This window comes from Neolamprologus multifasciatus, chromosome 15 (assembly GCF_963576455.1).
Source record: "Neolamprologus multifasciatus chromosome 15, fNeoMul1.2, whole genome shotgun sequence".
NCBI classification, from domain to species: Eukaryota; Metazoa; Chordata; class Actinopteri; order Cichliformes; family Cichlidae; genus Neolamprologus; species Neolamprologus multifasciatus.
The window spans coordinates 29,573,209-29,590,365 of record NC_140453.1 but is presented as its reverse complement, the minus strand read 5'-3'; the positions used below and the strand labels follow the sequence as shown (position 1 = coordinate 29,590,365).

Below are 17,157 nucleotides of genomic sequence, written 5' to 3'. Positions count from 1 at the left end.
AGCTCAGTAATTGTACTTTCACCATTTCCCCCAATTGTTTGTCAACTAAACAACACAAATAAAAGTCTCCAAGTTACAAAGTGCAACGTTACATTCAACCCCGATCACGTCATAAAACTTCCTGATGAGTTTCGCGGTTGTTTTTAACGCGAGACAAACGTTGTTACATTTTAACATTTCAGAATTATGAGGTAACAAAACTATTTGAACGCAACTTAATTAAGCACAAAAAGCTTACCTGACTGAATTGCTTCTATCCAGATAGCGAGAAAATAATTCCATTTTCGCAAAGCAAGGTGGGAAAAAAGCCAAATGACTGAAGGGAGATTATTAAACGTAAGCCGGACAGCTCCGGCAGAGAGTCAGAGACAACTCTGCTCTGCTGCGCGTGTGCCCCGCGAGACCACGACGCTTTCAGTCAGCCAATCAGGAAATGGGTTTGAGGCGGCACAGGTGCGCAATCGACGAGTGAACGAGTGCTCACGGAAAGGCCCGAAACATAATGTGGTTAAGAAACTAGATTTAAATAGAAAAAATAAAATAATAATGAAACGTTCCTGTGTGTGTGAAAATCAATGCGTCGGTGTAAAACCTTTGGACTGATTAAAACCTGGAGCAGTTACTCATATAGGAACAAACTCCACAGAAGGTACTTCTATATTTCACAGGCAAGAGTCTGTAGGTCACGTCACGGTGCTGTAGTACATGGAATAAATATTTCAGCGTGATTCTTTGGGCTCAAAATAGAAGAAATGTGTGAAATTACTGAAAAACCCTGATAGCTCAGTGCCCAGATGTTCCTGTAATTAAACATGAAAAAGTGGGTTAATTCAGAGAAGATGCCATTTTTTGTTTCTATGATCAATAGTGAAAAAACAGGGTGCTTTGTAATTTAATTGAATTAACTGATATAGTATTAATAGCCATGGGGGAAGTCTTTATCAGAAGGAGAAGCTATAAAACCTAAATTAAAAAATATTTTAAACTCCAAATATTTATGCCATCCTTCACATTTTCCCAAAGCCATAGTGGCCGTAACAGTGTCTTTGCCAGGCCTTGTGTTTGACATCCAAGTCTCACAGATACATGCAGCATATCCTAAGAGGTCAGAGGAAGACGGGTCCTATGTTAAACAGAAACCAGCACATTCCTGATACGATCTGCTGCTGCCTGGCGTCCACCTAAGATGACAGCTACAGTGTGTTAAATGTGAAACGCAGGGACCGTGTTTAATTTCTGTTCCAAAACCTCACGTTGGACAAAGAAACATGACGGATGTGACAAAACGTTATTTGTTCACTGATGAACACAGAGCAACAAAGTCAACTTCCTGATATCAAATATGACTTCCACAGATCAGAGCTGGAACGCCTGTGAGCTCCTGAAGCTGCTTGCATCCAGCAGACAGCAGGGAAAACTGTAAATCATCGTCAGTGGCGGTCCTAGCCTGTTTGGTGCCGAGGGCGAACACACCCTCTGGCACGCCCCCCTCCCCCACGACCACACACACACACATTAAGGATTGTACATTAACATAAAACTGTTGTCGGAACCACACTGAATTTCACCAGAGAAACACACACATATGAAGAGAGAGAGAGAGAGTATGCATTGTATGCAAACAGCTACCAAACAGCCATCATAATTCGTCATACAATGAGAACAGGACAAATCAACAATTGACAATGACTAATTAATATTAAAATCTGTAACATAATGGATTGTTTGGAGTTTAGTCTGTTACTGTTACTATTTTTACCATTTCTTCTTGGAGCAGCTGTAATCCACATAATTTCCTTAGAGATTAATAAAGTATTCTGACTCTGATAGTTTCAGGATGACCTGCCATGATCCAATCACACACCTGCTTACCTGTATCTTTTGCTCGTTTCTCCTCTTCTTTTCTCTTTTTTCTAAACTGAGGACCTGATGGCTTTGAACTTTTCTTGTCCATCTTCCATTGGTTTTAATGTTGCACTCCAGTATGAACACAAATCCCCCAACCCGAGGGTCACCACAACATAACACACCTACACCTTAGTTCACAGATTTGCTTTGTCTAAGGTGTATTTCTAGGATTTCACACAACCCAGGATTCAAATCATGAATACATAATGGGCTTGGATTGACAATATTATGAATGAAATGTATTCTATTTGGAAGCAGCAGGTCTCCTCCCCTTTCGACAGGTTGTGTGAGACTTTAAATCATCAAACTGTAAATTATAAATTTTAAATTGTTATTGATCCCTTTACCCCGAGTCCTAAAGTGTATATTTATTTTCTTACTCTTATTATATTTATTGTTTGTTTACTTGCACTGCTGTAACTGGAGCCTCGTCGTCTCGTCTCTATATACTGGACTGTATGTAGCGGAGATGACAATAAAGTTTACTTTGACTTCAGCAGCAAGCAGGCGCACCGAGGGCTCTCGAGCTCACTTTTCGTGTACAGAATTTCGAAAAGTCAGTATCATGATGTCTGGTGTTTTCGTGTTTGTTGGTTTGTTTTTATTTTGTGTTATTTTGCGATTTGGTTATTAGATGCTGCTCCAGCCAGCCAGAGAATCCCCCGCCGCCCCGCCCTCTCCTCCCTGTGCAGCAAGCAGCAGGCGCACCTCGCAAACGGAGGGCGCCCTTACTCCCAGCAAATGGGCGATAGAAAACCGATCGGTGCCTGTACCATTCCCAATATGCGCTGGCTGACGTCGGGGCAGCACGAGTACGAGCAATTTTTTTTTTTTTTTTTTGCCGACGCCCGTGATGCCGCCCCAGTCAACCGCCCGTGTCGGCCGTATCACTGATCATCGTCCTCAAATGACAAAAATGAAAGAATGACGTGAAGATACAGTCGATGACATGCACTGGATTTCAGCCACTTCATTGCTTTTTATACTGAGCGAGCTCCATCGAGCTCACTATGGCTAAAATCCACTGTTCTTGCACAGATGTCTATGTTGTGGTAGCAACAGAAATCCAGCATATATAAAGCAGAAAGTCAAGTCATCTTTATTCATATAGCACATTTAAAAGACATCAAGTGTCGGCCAAAGTGCTGAACAGAGGAATATGATAAAAAGAATTAACACAGATAAGATGAAAACAGAAACACTGCGACGTCCATACATTTTTGAAAATAAATAAATAATAATAATAACAACAATAATAATAATTATAATAATTATAATAATAACAATAACAACAACAACAACAACAACAACAATAATAATAATAATATGTAGACATTCACACACAAGAACACATATGTGAACATAAAATACATGTATACGTGTCTACACATGCAAACATCATCCAACGAGATAAAAGACCAGAGAAGCTGAAACAGAATAAAGGTGGTGTCAGAGAGATCTGAAAGCCTTGGAAAATAGGGAGGTCTTCATATTCGATTTGAAGACTTCCAAGGATGAAGAGGATTTTATAAAAGAGGGAAGATTGTTCCAGAGTCTCGGCGCGGCAATGGGAAAAGCCCTGTCACCTCTAGATTTGAACTGGGAGCGTGAAACTAATAAAGGCATCTGACTGGAGGAGCACAAAGTTCGAGTGGGTAGGTGCAAGCTAAGAAACAAACAGTAATGATAATATAGAGCCAATAATGCATTAGAAAAACTAAGATGAGATCAGCAGGTATCAAAACAAACAAAAACAAAGAAAAAAACACCCAAAAGACAAAAATATCAATAAAAAGTACTCATTAAACATTAAGATACCAATTTATGCTGCACGTGAATATTTACCTTCATCTCAGCAAAGGCATTAAATAATAAGGACATTCGTCTCCACCAAAACCCATTATTGTGTGTCTAATTTGATATTTAAGTTGGTTGGATGAATCTAAACGAAAACTATTTTTAAAAAAAGGGGGGGGGGGTCACCTCATCGACACTCTGCGCTTCTGGGAGCTCAGGTCTGAGTAAATGGCCTGCATTTGTATAGCGCTTTACTCAGTCCCTAAGGACCCCAAAGCGCTTTACACTACATTCAGTCATCCACCCATTCACACACTGGCAATGGCAGCTACATTGTAGCCACAGCTGCCCTGGGGTGCACTGACAGAGGCGACTAGTGCAGCATCTCTGGTGGATCCCTTTGTGGGCGGCGTAAAAGTGCCATGATGCCATTCTGGAAGGCTGCTTGCACACTTGCATACACAATCACCTGAAGAAGATATACAGAAAAAAGGCCTTAGAGCTTAAAGGTGCTGTGCAGCATCTTTTCTGTTCCTAGGACTGCGCTCTTCTGGACAGAGACCTGTTCTATTAATCTTATCCATCTATAGAAAGCTCTATAATGTGAATAAGGTAACAGTTTTTACCACAGTAGCAGGCATGGTGGTGAGCAGGACTGGGATCTGCAGGGTAACCGGAAGATCTTTGAGGAGCACTCGAAGAAATTCACTGAATCCCTGACCGAAGTACTTCAGTGGCTCTGTGATGAAGGTTGTGATGGTAAATAAGATTGCCTAAACAGAGAAGCATGACTAGGTTATAAAACTGTACATACATACAGAAAGTCAACACTCATACAAAGGAACACAGTTTAGGAAGACTTTGCATGGAAAAACATATAGCAGTTAGAAAAAGGTAGAAAAGTGGCAAAAGTATGTGTCAGCTTAATAGAAAGCAAAGCAATGAGGTTTCAGCCATATAAAGATTTAAACATTGGTTTGTAGGGAAGAATGTGTATTCACCAACTGGTCGCTGGGTGAAATCGGTGCAAAGAAGGCGCTGTACCACAGACCTCCTTGTGACAACTGTAAGTTTTCACATCTGTCTGTAAATACTTGCTAACTAATAGCCGAGAAGTTGCACAACTTGAAAAACTGATGGTTTGCCTTCAGAGTAAAAGTTGTGCTTCAGTGCTGCAGTTAAGATGTTTCAAAAGGCACAACTTTTACTTTTTATCTCACAACCAACGTTCCCTCTAAGCTGCGCGCGTGCAGAATTGCGCACTGCGTTGTGCACAAAAAGTGTGCACAACGCAGTGCAGTGTGACTCAGTGACTGGCTGCTCCTGTATGGGATCAGAACGATGCCACCTTATCCCAAAGTCCAGCCTATGATGCGATTCACATTCGTATATACGCAGCTAATCAACGTCGTTGACAGGCTATGACAGTGTCCTTATGTGCCGACACCGGTGTTTTAGCAAAGCGGCTGATGTGGAGTGAAGCCACGTTAATGACAACGTGTACAACCGTTGGAGATGTGAGCAGGACAGACGGAACAATTGATGGAAAAAATGTGGACTTTATACCAGTTTTTAAATTGTGTTGATCGTAAAACCAGAGTTATGATAAAATATCTGCAATGTTTGTTTTTCTTCCTGAATACTGTCGTTGTTTATATTTACTGCGGGAAGAAACGGTAAAAACAGCGTTTTATAAGGAAAACGCTCGAAAGCCTGTGAACAAAAACAACACCAAAACACCCCCACCCTTTCAGATATGAAAAAATTGGTCGATATGGAAAAATGTACCATATCGACCAATCAAAAAATGATATGGCAACATGGTATTTAGTTGTTAAGAAACGGGAGTTGAGTGACCGCGGTGTTTTGAGATGTGAGAGATTTGCAACGTTTAGCACAAATCTTGTGTAGTTAGTGTGTAGTTAGTGTGTAGTTAGTGTGTAGTGTAGTCAATAGTTTTGTTGTGTGTCAGAACAATGAGGCGACTGCTGAGTGTTACAGGTGTTACAGCAGTGACACATCTGCTGCTGTCAGGCCTGCAGGTATCAGGTTGTTGTTCTCCTTCATCTCATAGTGACACAAATTATTTTTTGGAGTGACACAAATAATTTGTGTGGCATCAGATTTGATGCAGAACAGCTGATTGTTCTGGAAATAGTTTGAAATGTTTGTTTGTTGTTGTTTTTAGGTAAACAGCTGCAAAAACTTTGTTTGCAAAACTCAGTTACTTTTTTTAAGAAGTAACTATATAATTAATTGCCCAACATTGGTCATTATTTACTGTATTTTGCAGACAGAGTTACAGGACTCTCTTCCAGACCACAGACTCATAATACAAGTCAGAGCTTTATAATAAATAAATAAATAAAAAGTTTTGTTTTCAAAATTGGAGTTGGAGAGGTCATGAACAAGATTGTTTTAAAATTTTCATTGTAAGTGGGCTAAAGCAGTTAATTAAAAGTAGTCTAACATAAATGCTGTAATTTGATTATTTTAATAAACATGTAACTTGAATGGATTCGATGCTGACGTGACCACAGTGCACACGTCTGCTGTTGCTCAGAGTGGTCCAAGGGACGCTCAGGGAGTTTGTGTGTTCGCTCAGACACATGAAACATTAGCGGGAACATTGCTCACAACTAGTGGTTGTTGCATGGTCATGAACAAGTCTCCAGGTCTGTGTGTCTGGCAACTGACTCACAAACTCCTACACTATCAACATGTTTGTCACATGTCCAAAATGGTAGACAAATTTAAATCATGTGTTTAGTAGTGATGTGTCTGCAAGACCTCAATAACTGGAACAGAGTGACCTACCTTGATTGGTGATACCAACAAAAGAGGGTCAATTACAAGAACTTCATAGTATCTCTTACAGGGGTCATCTTGAAGAGTCCAGGTGCTTCTAAACCACTCTGCAGGAAATCAAATACAGGCCTAAGCTTAGGCAGACGTTATGCGCTAAATATGATTAATATATCCAAAACAGCAATGCTGGAGTCTAAAACTATTAAAACAGCTGAGACTTCAGATTTTGCACAATGACTGCAGAGGGACTTGTCGTTAAATTCCTCTCCATCTCATGGCTGTGCAGTGAAATGTATTTCAAAATGATATTTAATACGCTCTAAAAATAAAAATAAAAAGAAGGTTTTTCTCAGGCGGTTAATATTTTAGATATAGGAGGTTTTCACAGAATACCAATGCTATGTCTGTTCATCACTGGCAGTGGCATACCTTTCAAACTGTCAATCCAATCCATTTTCTCCACTCCAGTGCATTTTGCATTGAAACTCTCCATCTTCACTATATTACTTTGATGCTCAGCAAAGGCAATCTGAACAAAATATACATATTTATTAAAAACATCTTATTTTACAGTCAAAACACTGAATTGCAGTTGAACTGAAACCACTGGAAACTGCAGGGGCTCCTATTTACCTTGTACAGGTAAAACCAGTTCCAGATAACACTGACGAATAAGCAGACAGCAAACAGTTGTTGGAACAGCACAAACCAGGAGATCTTTGTCCGCAGTTGGAGCGTGATAATGACTAGTATAACCAGGATAAAGAACACGATCTGGAGAACGGAGCAGAGAACAGTTTAAGTGGTTACAGAAAACAGAAACCATTAAAACACAGCAGACACATTAAGAAAAGTCAAAACAGAAGGAGGTCAAAGGTAAAAGCTACATTTGGTTTAAAAAGAAAATGTTCTACAGCAGACATGTTTTTATATCTGCACTGACAACTTCTCATGTAACCATACTGAGTGTACATGAAATCAACAGACACTTCTCCTTCTTGTTCATGGAGACAATACTAGACAAGAGATTTGGGGGGCGTTAGCCTCTAACCAGAGAAAGTGGAGTCACAGTAATAAAGACTGAGATTACTTTCAATAATGTATGCAGCTCCACCCCAAAGGTGTCTTCAAAGGGCCACTTCCAGGCCCTATAATCATGCGGTTTAACATCCACAAGTATCTGACTGATGGCATTGTCCAGGGCGCCTGGTCTACATCTGTCTTCACTCTCCAGATGTGCCTGGATCTCCTCCATGGCTTGTTTGGACATTTTGAGTTTGGCATCATAAAAGACATCTGTGGAGTCACTGGGCTGGAGAGAAATGGGAGAAGTGTCTTAAATTGCACATTTTTTTCCACCACACTTGTAAAATTATTAAACGAGAGAGTAAATATGATAGTACAACATGTTCGACTGAAATCTCATAATTCAACATAAAACATGAGATGACCACCTACCACACCAGCTCTTTGTATTGCCTTCAACAGTCTGCTAAGAAATCTCTTGAACACTGGGCTGCATGTTGGCTGCTGTGAGTTGAGCTCGATCGTCTTCTTATGATCTTCAATCTGAGTGAAGGCAGGGCAGAATATCTGAAGTGCCTGTACTCAATAAATTCCTATTTCCCAGTCAAAGCAAAGACCCCAGGTTCTCTTCTAAGACTGGTTGGTGGTGTAAGGATCTGAATGATATCTTCTCGATACACTTTGAGCCCGGTAATAACACTTCACCATCATTTAAACGTCTCAGCCTGAGATGTTGCTAACCACTGTCTGCCCACAGATGATGTTATAGCACAGCATTTCCAAACCACTGTGCAGCCTCACAGAAGTATGCCATGAGAAATCATCAGGTGTGCCATGGAAGATTATCCAATTTCACCAGATGGGTATTCTAAGGGAGCAGCCTGTAGTAATAGGCAGAAAAGTTCCATTCTCTTCCACTAGAGGGCAGTGCAACATCTTGCACAAATTAAGAGGGTTGCCAACCGCCAGTAAAACAGAAGAAGGGCCGCAGGTAATAGCGATGGATAAATATCTGAAAATAAAAAAGTAGTGAATGTGACCTGAGTCCTGGAGAAGACTCAGATGAAGGCCCTGAAGGCATGAGCAGTGGTCAGAAAAAAACAAAAGGAGAGCTCAAGATAATACAATGAAACTCATCTTGCCGTTGGATTCACAAGTACCGGGGAACCAACCAAGCCAAGTCCACTATGCCTGCTGCTGAAAAACTGTCAAACAGTGCCAAGGTTCCAAGCAGTGGCGGTCCTAGGCTGTTTGGCACTCCCTCTGGCGCCCCCCCCGCCCACACACACATAAAACATATTAAGGATTGTACATGAACATAAAACTGCTGTTGGAACCACACTAAATTTCACCAGAGAAACACACACATATGAAGAGAGAGAGTATGCATTGTATGCAAACGGCTACCAAACAGCCATCATAATTCGTCATACAATGAGAACAGGACAAATCAACAATTAACAACAACTAATTAATATTAAAATCTGTAACATAATGTATTGTTTGGAGTTTAGTCTGTTACTGTTGCTATTTTTACCATTTCTTCTTGGAGCAGCTGTAACCGACAAAGTTTCCTTAGGGATTAATAAAGTATTCTGATTGTTTCAGGATGACCTGCCATTATCCAATCATACATCTGCTTACCTGCATCTTTTGTTTCTCCTCCTCTTCTTTTCTCTTTTTTCTAAACTGAGCACCTGATGGCTTTGAACTTTTCTTGTCCATCTTCAATTGGTTTTCATTTTGCACTCCAGTATGAACACAAATCCCCCAACTCGAGGATCAGCACAACATGATCTAACACACCTACACCTTAGTTCACAGATTCACTTTGTCTAAGGTTCATTTCTGAGATTTCACACAACCCAGGATTCAGATCATGAATACATAATTTACATCATTAAGAATGAAATGTGCTCTATTTGGAAGCAGCAGCCCCCCTCCCCTTTCGACGGGTTGTGTGAGACTTTAAATCATCAAACTGTAAAATATAAATTTTAAATTGTTTTAAATTGTTACTCACGCTCACTTTTCACGTGTCGAAAAAACATCGGTGCAAATTATAAGTCTGTATTATAATGTCTGGTGTTTTCGTGTTTGTTGGTTTGTTTTTATTTTGTGTTATTTTGCGAGTTGGTTATTAGATGCTGCTCCAGCCAGACAGAGAATCACCTGCCGCCCCGCCCTTTTCTCCCTGTGCCACAAGCAGCAGGCGCACCTTGCAAACAAAGGGCGCCCTTACTCCCAGCAAATGGGCGATAGAAAACCGATCGCTGCCTATGACATTCCCAATACGGGAATGTCATAGGCACCGATCGGCCGATAGGCTGGCTGATGTCGGGGCAGCATGAGTACGAGCAATTTTTTTTGTTTGTTTGTTTTGGTTTTTTTGCCGATGCCCATGATGCCGCCCCCCACCACGATGCCGCCCCGGGCAACCGCCCGTGTCGCCCGTATCTAAAACCGCTACTGGTTCCAAGTAAACGTAAATGCCATTTCTAGACAAAACACCCAAGACTTCAAAACAAGAACACACACTAGTTTCCCTTTCTGGCAAACAAAGTTATTTCAGTTGCTTCCTTCCTCCACAACCCATCTATGGGTTTTATAAACATGATGGCTATCAAGACAAGAAAAAACCAAAACACAGACTCAGGACTGTTGAGGAAGATCTTCGTGTGTCTTCCTTCAACTCCTGCATGAATATCAGCTTTGTGTTCAACTAAACAGGCACAGGTTTCACACTATGTAAATTAAGAGTAGATTTTAAATATATATTGTAAGAAATAAACTTTTGTGACATTTTTACTTGGTGTTGTGATTTTTCTCTGTGACGTGGCACTAAAGGGTTGGGAAACACTGTTCTAACAGACTACAGCTCAAAACATGCAAAACCGGTTTCTTGTACATGACATTGAGTTCACCTTACTTAAATGGCCTTTTTAGACAGGGTTGACATTCATGTTTTGTGTACCAGTTAGAACAAAGCGATAAGCCTGGAGGCGTATAATTAGACAATCTGAAATAGTTTTTCCTATTTAAAACCTCTAAACACCAACCTGTCTCTCTAAGTCCTCCACTTGCTTGTTGCAGGGCGTTGGCTCCGTCTTGCTGGAGTCCTGATTGTAATCTTGTCTTTCAGTGGCCTGATTGTCACAGCGTGCTGGCTGCGTTGCAAACACACATACAAACTAAGTGTCTGAGCTGAACAACACAACATCTTCACAATACTCAGAGTAAAAATCTCCCAACCTCAGTAGGCTTTCTCATCCTTTTGGTCGTAGCATCATACATTTTCATGTTGTAAGGGTCAACCCACTCGCTTTCCTCCTGATGGCCCACGGCAGTGAGCAACAGGTTGCACAACAAAGCAATGAGGAGCATCCTGGCTGGGAGAAGACAGACTCTTATCCAGTGTTAATTCCTTTACAGTGAAAACAAGCATAGGTGGACACCTCTAGCTAGCAATGGTAGCTAAGTTTAAGGCTCAGCTACAAAGCAGCTTCGGCCTCACTGACTCACACATGGCCTTAAAGGTAGTTTAACAGGGTGAGGCGGGAACAGACGTGACCATAAAAGGAATCGCTTTACTGAATAACCACGTGATGCAGTGTGTGAATGGGTAGATGACTGAATGTGTAAAGCGCTATACAATACAGGCCATTTACCATTTTTACCAAGTGAGTGTAATTTAAGTTTGTAGGCTCGTGCTTAATTTCGTTTTGATGACTGACATCTCAAAAAGGTTATAAGAGCTGTTTTATTTTTCTTCAAGGAATATTCAAAGAAATCCAAGAAAGCTCTAAATGGGGTGGGATTATCATCAATGGAGCTCCAGTGGAGAGGGTGCAGTCCTTCAAGTGTCTTGGTGTCCACATCTCCTCAGACCTGACATGGTCTGCCCACATTCAGGTCCAGACCAAAAAGCCTAGGCAGCGCCTGTATCACCTACGACATCTGAGGAAGTTCAGGGTCTCTCCAAAGATCCTCAGGATTTTCTATACAGGCGCTGTGGAGAGCATCCTCACACAGAACATCACATCGTGGTTTGGGAACAGCTGTGTGAAGGACCAAGTATAAGAGCCCTTTGTTTAGGTGGACCGCTGGACTCCTGGCACCAGCTTTGGGGAGTCGTTCACAGGGTCACATCTTGACACACATGCATACCTACATAGGGATGGGTATTGAAACACGGTTCTTGTTGAGAACCGGTTCCCACTGTTTCAATTCCTTGGAATCGTTTGCCATTTTTGCAAACGATTCCCTTATCGATTCCAGTCGCCCTGAATGACGTCACCACGTTGCGGAGCGTCATTTACGTGGCAGGAAACATGGCGGCTCAAACGCTCAAAAGTTTGGTTCTACTTTACGAGAACGGATGACAACAGGACAACTTGCAATACTTGCAAAGTAGATATTTCATTTAAGGGAGGAAACACTACGAATATGCAAAAGCATTTGCTCACAAAACACACGATGACCTTAAATGAATGTCGTGTTTTTAATTCCTCGTGAATCTCAACCCAGCAGCAGCGGTAACGTTTGCACGTCCTCTCCCGTTAATGCGGCAGGTAAATAATCAATTAACAGTGCAGATTATGTTAGTGCGATCTGCCTTATTACAAACCTGCCATTACTGTGCATTTAGGTGACCATGATGAGACAGAGTCTGGCTCAGATGCTGGCAGTTCTCGCTGCAGTCTACCGTAGCGTCTCCTTTCAGGCAGGATAGACGAATGTCACCGAGCAGAGACTCAGTTTGTGGTCAAAGGCTTGCAGCCGTTTGCCACAGCAGATGATTTTTGGTAAGTGAATGTGTTTAATTGTAGGCAGGGACATTACTGGATATTCTTGTGTTATTGCTACAGAAGAATATTTATTTTATTATTTTAGATTCACAATTTTTTTTCCTGGGGACCCTGTGACACCCCATTGAAGAGCCGTAGACTGGATCTCTTAAGATCACACTGTTGGGTTTGTAAGGCCATGTTACTCCTAAATTTCTATCTTGTTCAAAGAGAAGATATAAAACAAAGTTCTAAGCTAATCAACCTTAGTGTTCTCCTTTTTAAAAAGAATCGATAAAGAATCGAATCATTAAACAGAATCGAAAATGGAATCGGAATCGTGAAAATCTTATCAATACCCATCCCTACACATACACACAGACGGTACTCTTTGTTCACATGTATGCCTGTGTAGGACGTCATATGTTAATGAGACTGTGCGTATTCATGTAACCACAATAAAGACCAGTGCTACGGGTGAGCTAACTGAGAGTAACTGGGGTTCGAGTGTCAGGAGCAGCGCTCGTCACAGTTCTCGCACGAGATCACACAAAGAGCTCTGCCTTGTGTCCAATGCTTTTTGCCATTGTAGTAGAATTGTCTCTGATTGTTCCAGCGAGGGGTTTGTGCTTGACAGATCCATCAAAAACAGCCTCAAATTTGCAACATCACAGACTGAAATTCTTTCTGAAGATGGCAGACTAAAGGGTCAACCCTGAGCCCAAAGATGCATTTAAGAAGAGTTTTAGCACTTAAAAACTGACAGGCAAACTATTTATATTGGATAATTATGTACAGACTGGCAAATGTATAGCTCCTTTGGAGGGCTCCAAACTTAGGCCATAAGATGAGCTCTGTCAGCTGTCCTGGATGCAAAATGTGCATAAATAAGGAAATATATACATATATATATGTACAACATTAAGATCATGATGAGAAGTGTCTGGGGTTTGTGTATGTTTTGTTCATGCATTTGACGATCTCATTTTCATACTCACTGGTACTTTCCATAGGAACAACCAAGAAGTCATCATCATCGACTTCTTCGGGAGCTCAGGTCTGAGTAGTGCAGCATCTCTGGTGGATCCCTTTGTGGGCGGCGTAAAAGTGCCATGATGCCATTCTGGAAGGCTGCTTGCACACTTGCATACACAATCACCTGAAGAAGATATACAGAAAAAAGGCCTTAGAGCTTGAAGGTGCTGTGCAGCATCTTTTCTGTTCCTAGGACTGCGCTCTTCTGGACAGAGACCTGTTCTATTAATCTTATCCATCTATAGAAAGCTCTATAATGTGAATAAGGTAACAGTTTTTACCACAGTAGCAGGCATGGTAGTGAGCAGGACTGGGATCTGCAGGGTAACCGGAAGATCTTTGAGGAGCACTCGAAGAAATTCACTGAATCCCTGACCGAAGTACTTCAGTGGCTCTGTGATGAAGGTTGTGATGGTAAATAAGATTGCCTAAACAGAGAAGCATGTCTAGATTATAAAACTGTACATACATATAGAAAGTCCAAACTCATACAAAGGAACACAGTTTAGGAAGACTTTGCATGGAAAAACATATAGCAGTTAGAAAAAGGTAGAAAAGTACAGAGATCCAGGAGGAACCTCAGAGGGGGCGGGCCTTTTCTTTGTCTTGGGTCCTAAATAATGGAATAATTTGCCCTTGCACGTTAGAGAGGCCCCTTCACTGTCTGGTGGCTGTAGCTCAGGAGGTAGCGCTGATCACCTACTGATCGCAAGGTTGGTGGTTCGATCCCTGGTTCCTCCAGTCTGCATGTCAAGTATCCTTGGGCAAGATACTAACCCGAACTTGCTCTCCGATGCATCCATCGGAGTATGAATGTTGTTAGAAAGCACTAAGTGTAGATAAGGTGAATGAGGCATGTTGTATAGAGTGCTTTGAGTACTCCGTGAGAGTCGAAAAGCACTGTATAAGAATCAGTCCATTCCACTTTTAAAACCCACTTTTAATCTTTGGCTTTTAACGTCAGCGAGGCTTAGTTTTCTCTTGTAATGAAATTAGTTATTTCCTTAATTATTTTACTTTTTCTTTTATTTGGCTTTTATTTATATCTTATGTAATTTTATTATATAGTTCCTATGTCAGCTGTGGTTGTTTTAAAGTGCTTTATAAAAAAAAAGGTGATGATGATGATGATGGTTCCAACAACAGTTTTTATAATAAAATATGTTAATGTACAAACCTTATATGTTTTATGTGTGTGGGGTGTGTGTGATGGGATGGGGGGCTCCAGAGCGAGTCTTCGCCCTGGGCACCAAACAGGCTAAGACCGCCCCTGAGGCCAGGAGAGTAATGAAGCGCACGATGAAGTGAGAGGACTGAGAGGAGATTGAACCTGGCAAAGATACAAACAAACAAAAACTCTTCTCATTAATCCACATTGATTGGGATTTTAAAAAATACAAAAAAAACAACTAACTTATTAACTGGAACGAAAGCAATCTCTATTGTTCGACAAATTAGGCCAGACTGCAGCTCTCTATGACAGGGATTTTCCTCAAAGCCTTTTAACAAATAAGCATAAACGCAGAGAAATACAAACTTACTAGATTATCACCAAGTGTAAGGTTTGCGCTCCCCAGTACTGATAATTACCCAAATCTTTTTTTATATTCCTATAATGGTTAATCCACTAGTTTGCTTAAGCCAGACCTTCCCAAAGTGCGGGGCCCGCCCCCTAGGGTGGGCGCAGAGCCATTGCAGGGGGGGCACGGTATGAATAGGGAAAAAAAACAAAAAAAAACAACGCTAGAGGGACAGTAACTGAGTGTGTATAAGTAAGCACGTAAAACCTGAAGATAGAGACAAAATACTGTTTATCTGCCATTCTGCAATTCATCATGTAAACAATAACGTGGCGCACAGCGTGATGTGAAAAAAGGAACATACCTTTGACGTTGCGTGATGAACTCTGTATTCCTCGTCCACACGTAAACGCAAAAAAATTAGTTTTTAAAAATCTCAGTTTTCGGTGATTCGAAACGCCGTTTACGTGTGGACGAAACAGCTGCGTTTTCAAAAATACCCATGTAGGAGGGGACATAGCGTAAAAGAGTTAATAGTTTATTTTCTTGCTACCTGTAATTTATTGCAGTTTACTTGTATTTGCTTAATTATTTACTAAATGTTTGAGGTGTCAAATAAACCGCAAACGAGCAAAACAAGGCGCCCAGGGAGCATCCTTGTCAGATGCCCGAACCACCTCAGCTGGCTCCTTTCGATGTGGAGCAGCAGTGGCTCTACTCTGAGCCCCTCCCGGATGGCTGAACTTCTCACCCTATCTCTAAGGGAGAGGCCAGCCACCCTTCAGAGGAAGCTCATTTCCGCCGCTTGTATCCGCGATCTCGTTCTTTCGGTCACTACCCACAGCTCGTGGCCATAGGTGAGGGTAGGGACGTAGATCGACCGGTAAATTGAGAGCTTCGCTTTTACACTCAGCTCCCTCTTCACCTGACGGACCGGTGCAGCGTACACGTCACTGCAGCCGCAGCACCAATCCGTCTGTCGATCTCCAGCTCCCTTCTCCCATCACTCGCGAACAAGACCCCGAGATACTTGAACTCCTCCACTTGGGGCAGGAACTCATCCCCGACCCGGAGTGGGCACTCCACCCTTTTCCGGCTGAGAACCATGGCCTCAGATTTGAAGGTGCTGATCCTCATTCCCGCTGCTTCACACTCGGCTGCGAACCGTTCCAGTGCGAGCTGGAGGCCATCACCCAATGAAGCCAACAGAACCACATCATCCGCGAAAAGCAGAGATGAGATTCTGAGGCCACCGAAGTGAAAGCCCTCTGCCACTTGGCTGCACCTAGAAATCCTGTCAATAAAAATTATGAACAGAATCGGTGACAAAGGGCAGCCCTGGCAGAGCCCATCACGCATCGGGAACAAGTCCGACTTATTGCCGGCAATGCGAACCAAGCTCTTGCAACGGTTGTATAGGGATCGAATGGCCCGTAGCAATAGGCCAGACACCCCATACTCCAACAGCACCTCCCACAGGACACCCCGAGGGACACGGTCGAATGCCTTCTCCAAGTCCACAAAACACATGTAGACTGGTTGGGCAAACTCCCATGCACCCTCAAGTATCCTCGAGAGGATAAAGAGCTGGTCCAGTGTTCCGCGACCAGGCGGAATAATAGGGGTGCAACGATACACAAAGTTCACGGTTCGGTTCGATACTTTGGTGTCACGGTTTGACATTTTTTCGATACAAAAAAAAATGTTCATGCTTTTTTAATTAGTCATTTATTAAAATTATAAATATATATTTTAACTCAAACGTACAGTTTTTAAATTTAATGTTGCTGAAACAACAAAGTAATAAAAAATAAATCTATCTGATGGAGAAATCACTCATCTTTGGAAAAGAGAGTTTATTACAGAGAAATGTCTCTTTCCAAAATAAAAGCTATACTATACGCTTCTTCTGGGCTATATTCTCAGCAGCATATTAAACATATCAGGTCCCCATAAGGAGAATCATGTGCTAACGGCTGTCTAAATGACTCGGGTAAAGTTTGTAGCATGTGTGCTTGTTGTTTTTGTCTGCTTCCACTTGTCTTTGCACTAGGATGATGTCGGAGTAAATGTGCAGTCATATTCGTTGTGTTCCCACTAGTGCTGTCAGCGTTAATCTGAAATGACGTTAACGCCACAACACAGCAAATCTCCGTTAACGAGCTACCGCGGATCGCCCGTGCGTGGGGCTGGACAGCGTCAACACGTTAACAAGCTAACTGCGCTAACGCAGTAGTTCCCACCAATGTAACTGAGCATTGCTGGCACATCCGACA

The 17,157-nt window shown here is 41.9% G+C and overlaps 2 protein-coding genes across 4 annotated transcripts in view; both read right to left on the bottom strand.

Moving 5' to 3' along the window:
• The window catches only part of mcoln2 (mucolipin TRP cation channel 2), a 15,610-nt gene extending 15,244 nt beyond the window's left edge, over positions 1 to 366 (bottom strand). For both annotated transcript variants that reach the window (XM_085132263.1, XM_085132264.1), the window contains exon 1: positions 239 to 366. In XM_085132263.1, the coding sequence (XP_084988389.1) occupies positions 239 to 282 (44 nt within the window). In that variant the 5' untranslated portion in view covers positions 283 to 366. The remainder of the gene's footprint in view (positions 1 to 238) is intronic.
• Positions 234 to 17,157, bottom strand: LOC146502396 (chloride channel CLIC-like protein 1). 2 transcript variants are annotated; one of them, XM_085132265.1, is made up of 12 exons: positions 13,643 to 17,157; positions 13,325 to 13,485; positions 10,792 to 10,928; positions 10,599 to 10,706; positions 7,972 to 8,082; positions 7,604 to 7,825; positions 7,147 to 7,287; positions 6,943 to 7,042; positions 6,523 to 6,620; positions 4,332 to 4,478; positions 2,821 to 4,174; positions 234 to 1,442 (listed from the first exon to the last, which is right to left on the bottom strand). In XM_085132265.1, the coding sequence occupies exons 2-11, from the start codon at positions 13,335 to 13,337 to the stop codon at positions 4,079 to 4,081; spliced, it is 1,173 nt and encodes a 390-aa protein (XP_084988391.1). In that variant the 5' UTR covers positions 13,338 to 13,485; positions 13,643 to 17,157; the 3' UTR covers positions 234 to 1,442; positions 2,821 to 4,078. The 2 variants fall into 2 exon arrangements, with proteins under 2 accessions (XP_084988391.1, XP_084988392.1); XM_085132266.1 differs by having other exon boundaries at positions 10,792 to 10,924.

Excerpts from the sequence above, each read along its gene's own strand:
- LOC146502396 (XM_085132265.1), bottom strand. Across the intron at positions 7,288-7,603 it reads AGCTGCATACATTATTGAAA|ATCGTGTTCTTTATCCTGGT; the intron begins GTAATCTCAGTC and ends TCCGTTCTCCAG. Across the intron at positions 4,175-4,331 it reads CCACCATGCCTGCTACTGTG|GTGATTGTGTATGCAAGTGT; the intron begins GTAAAAACTGTT and ends TATCTTCTTCAG.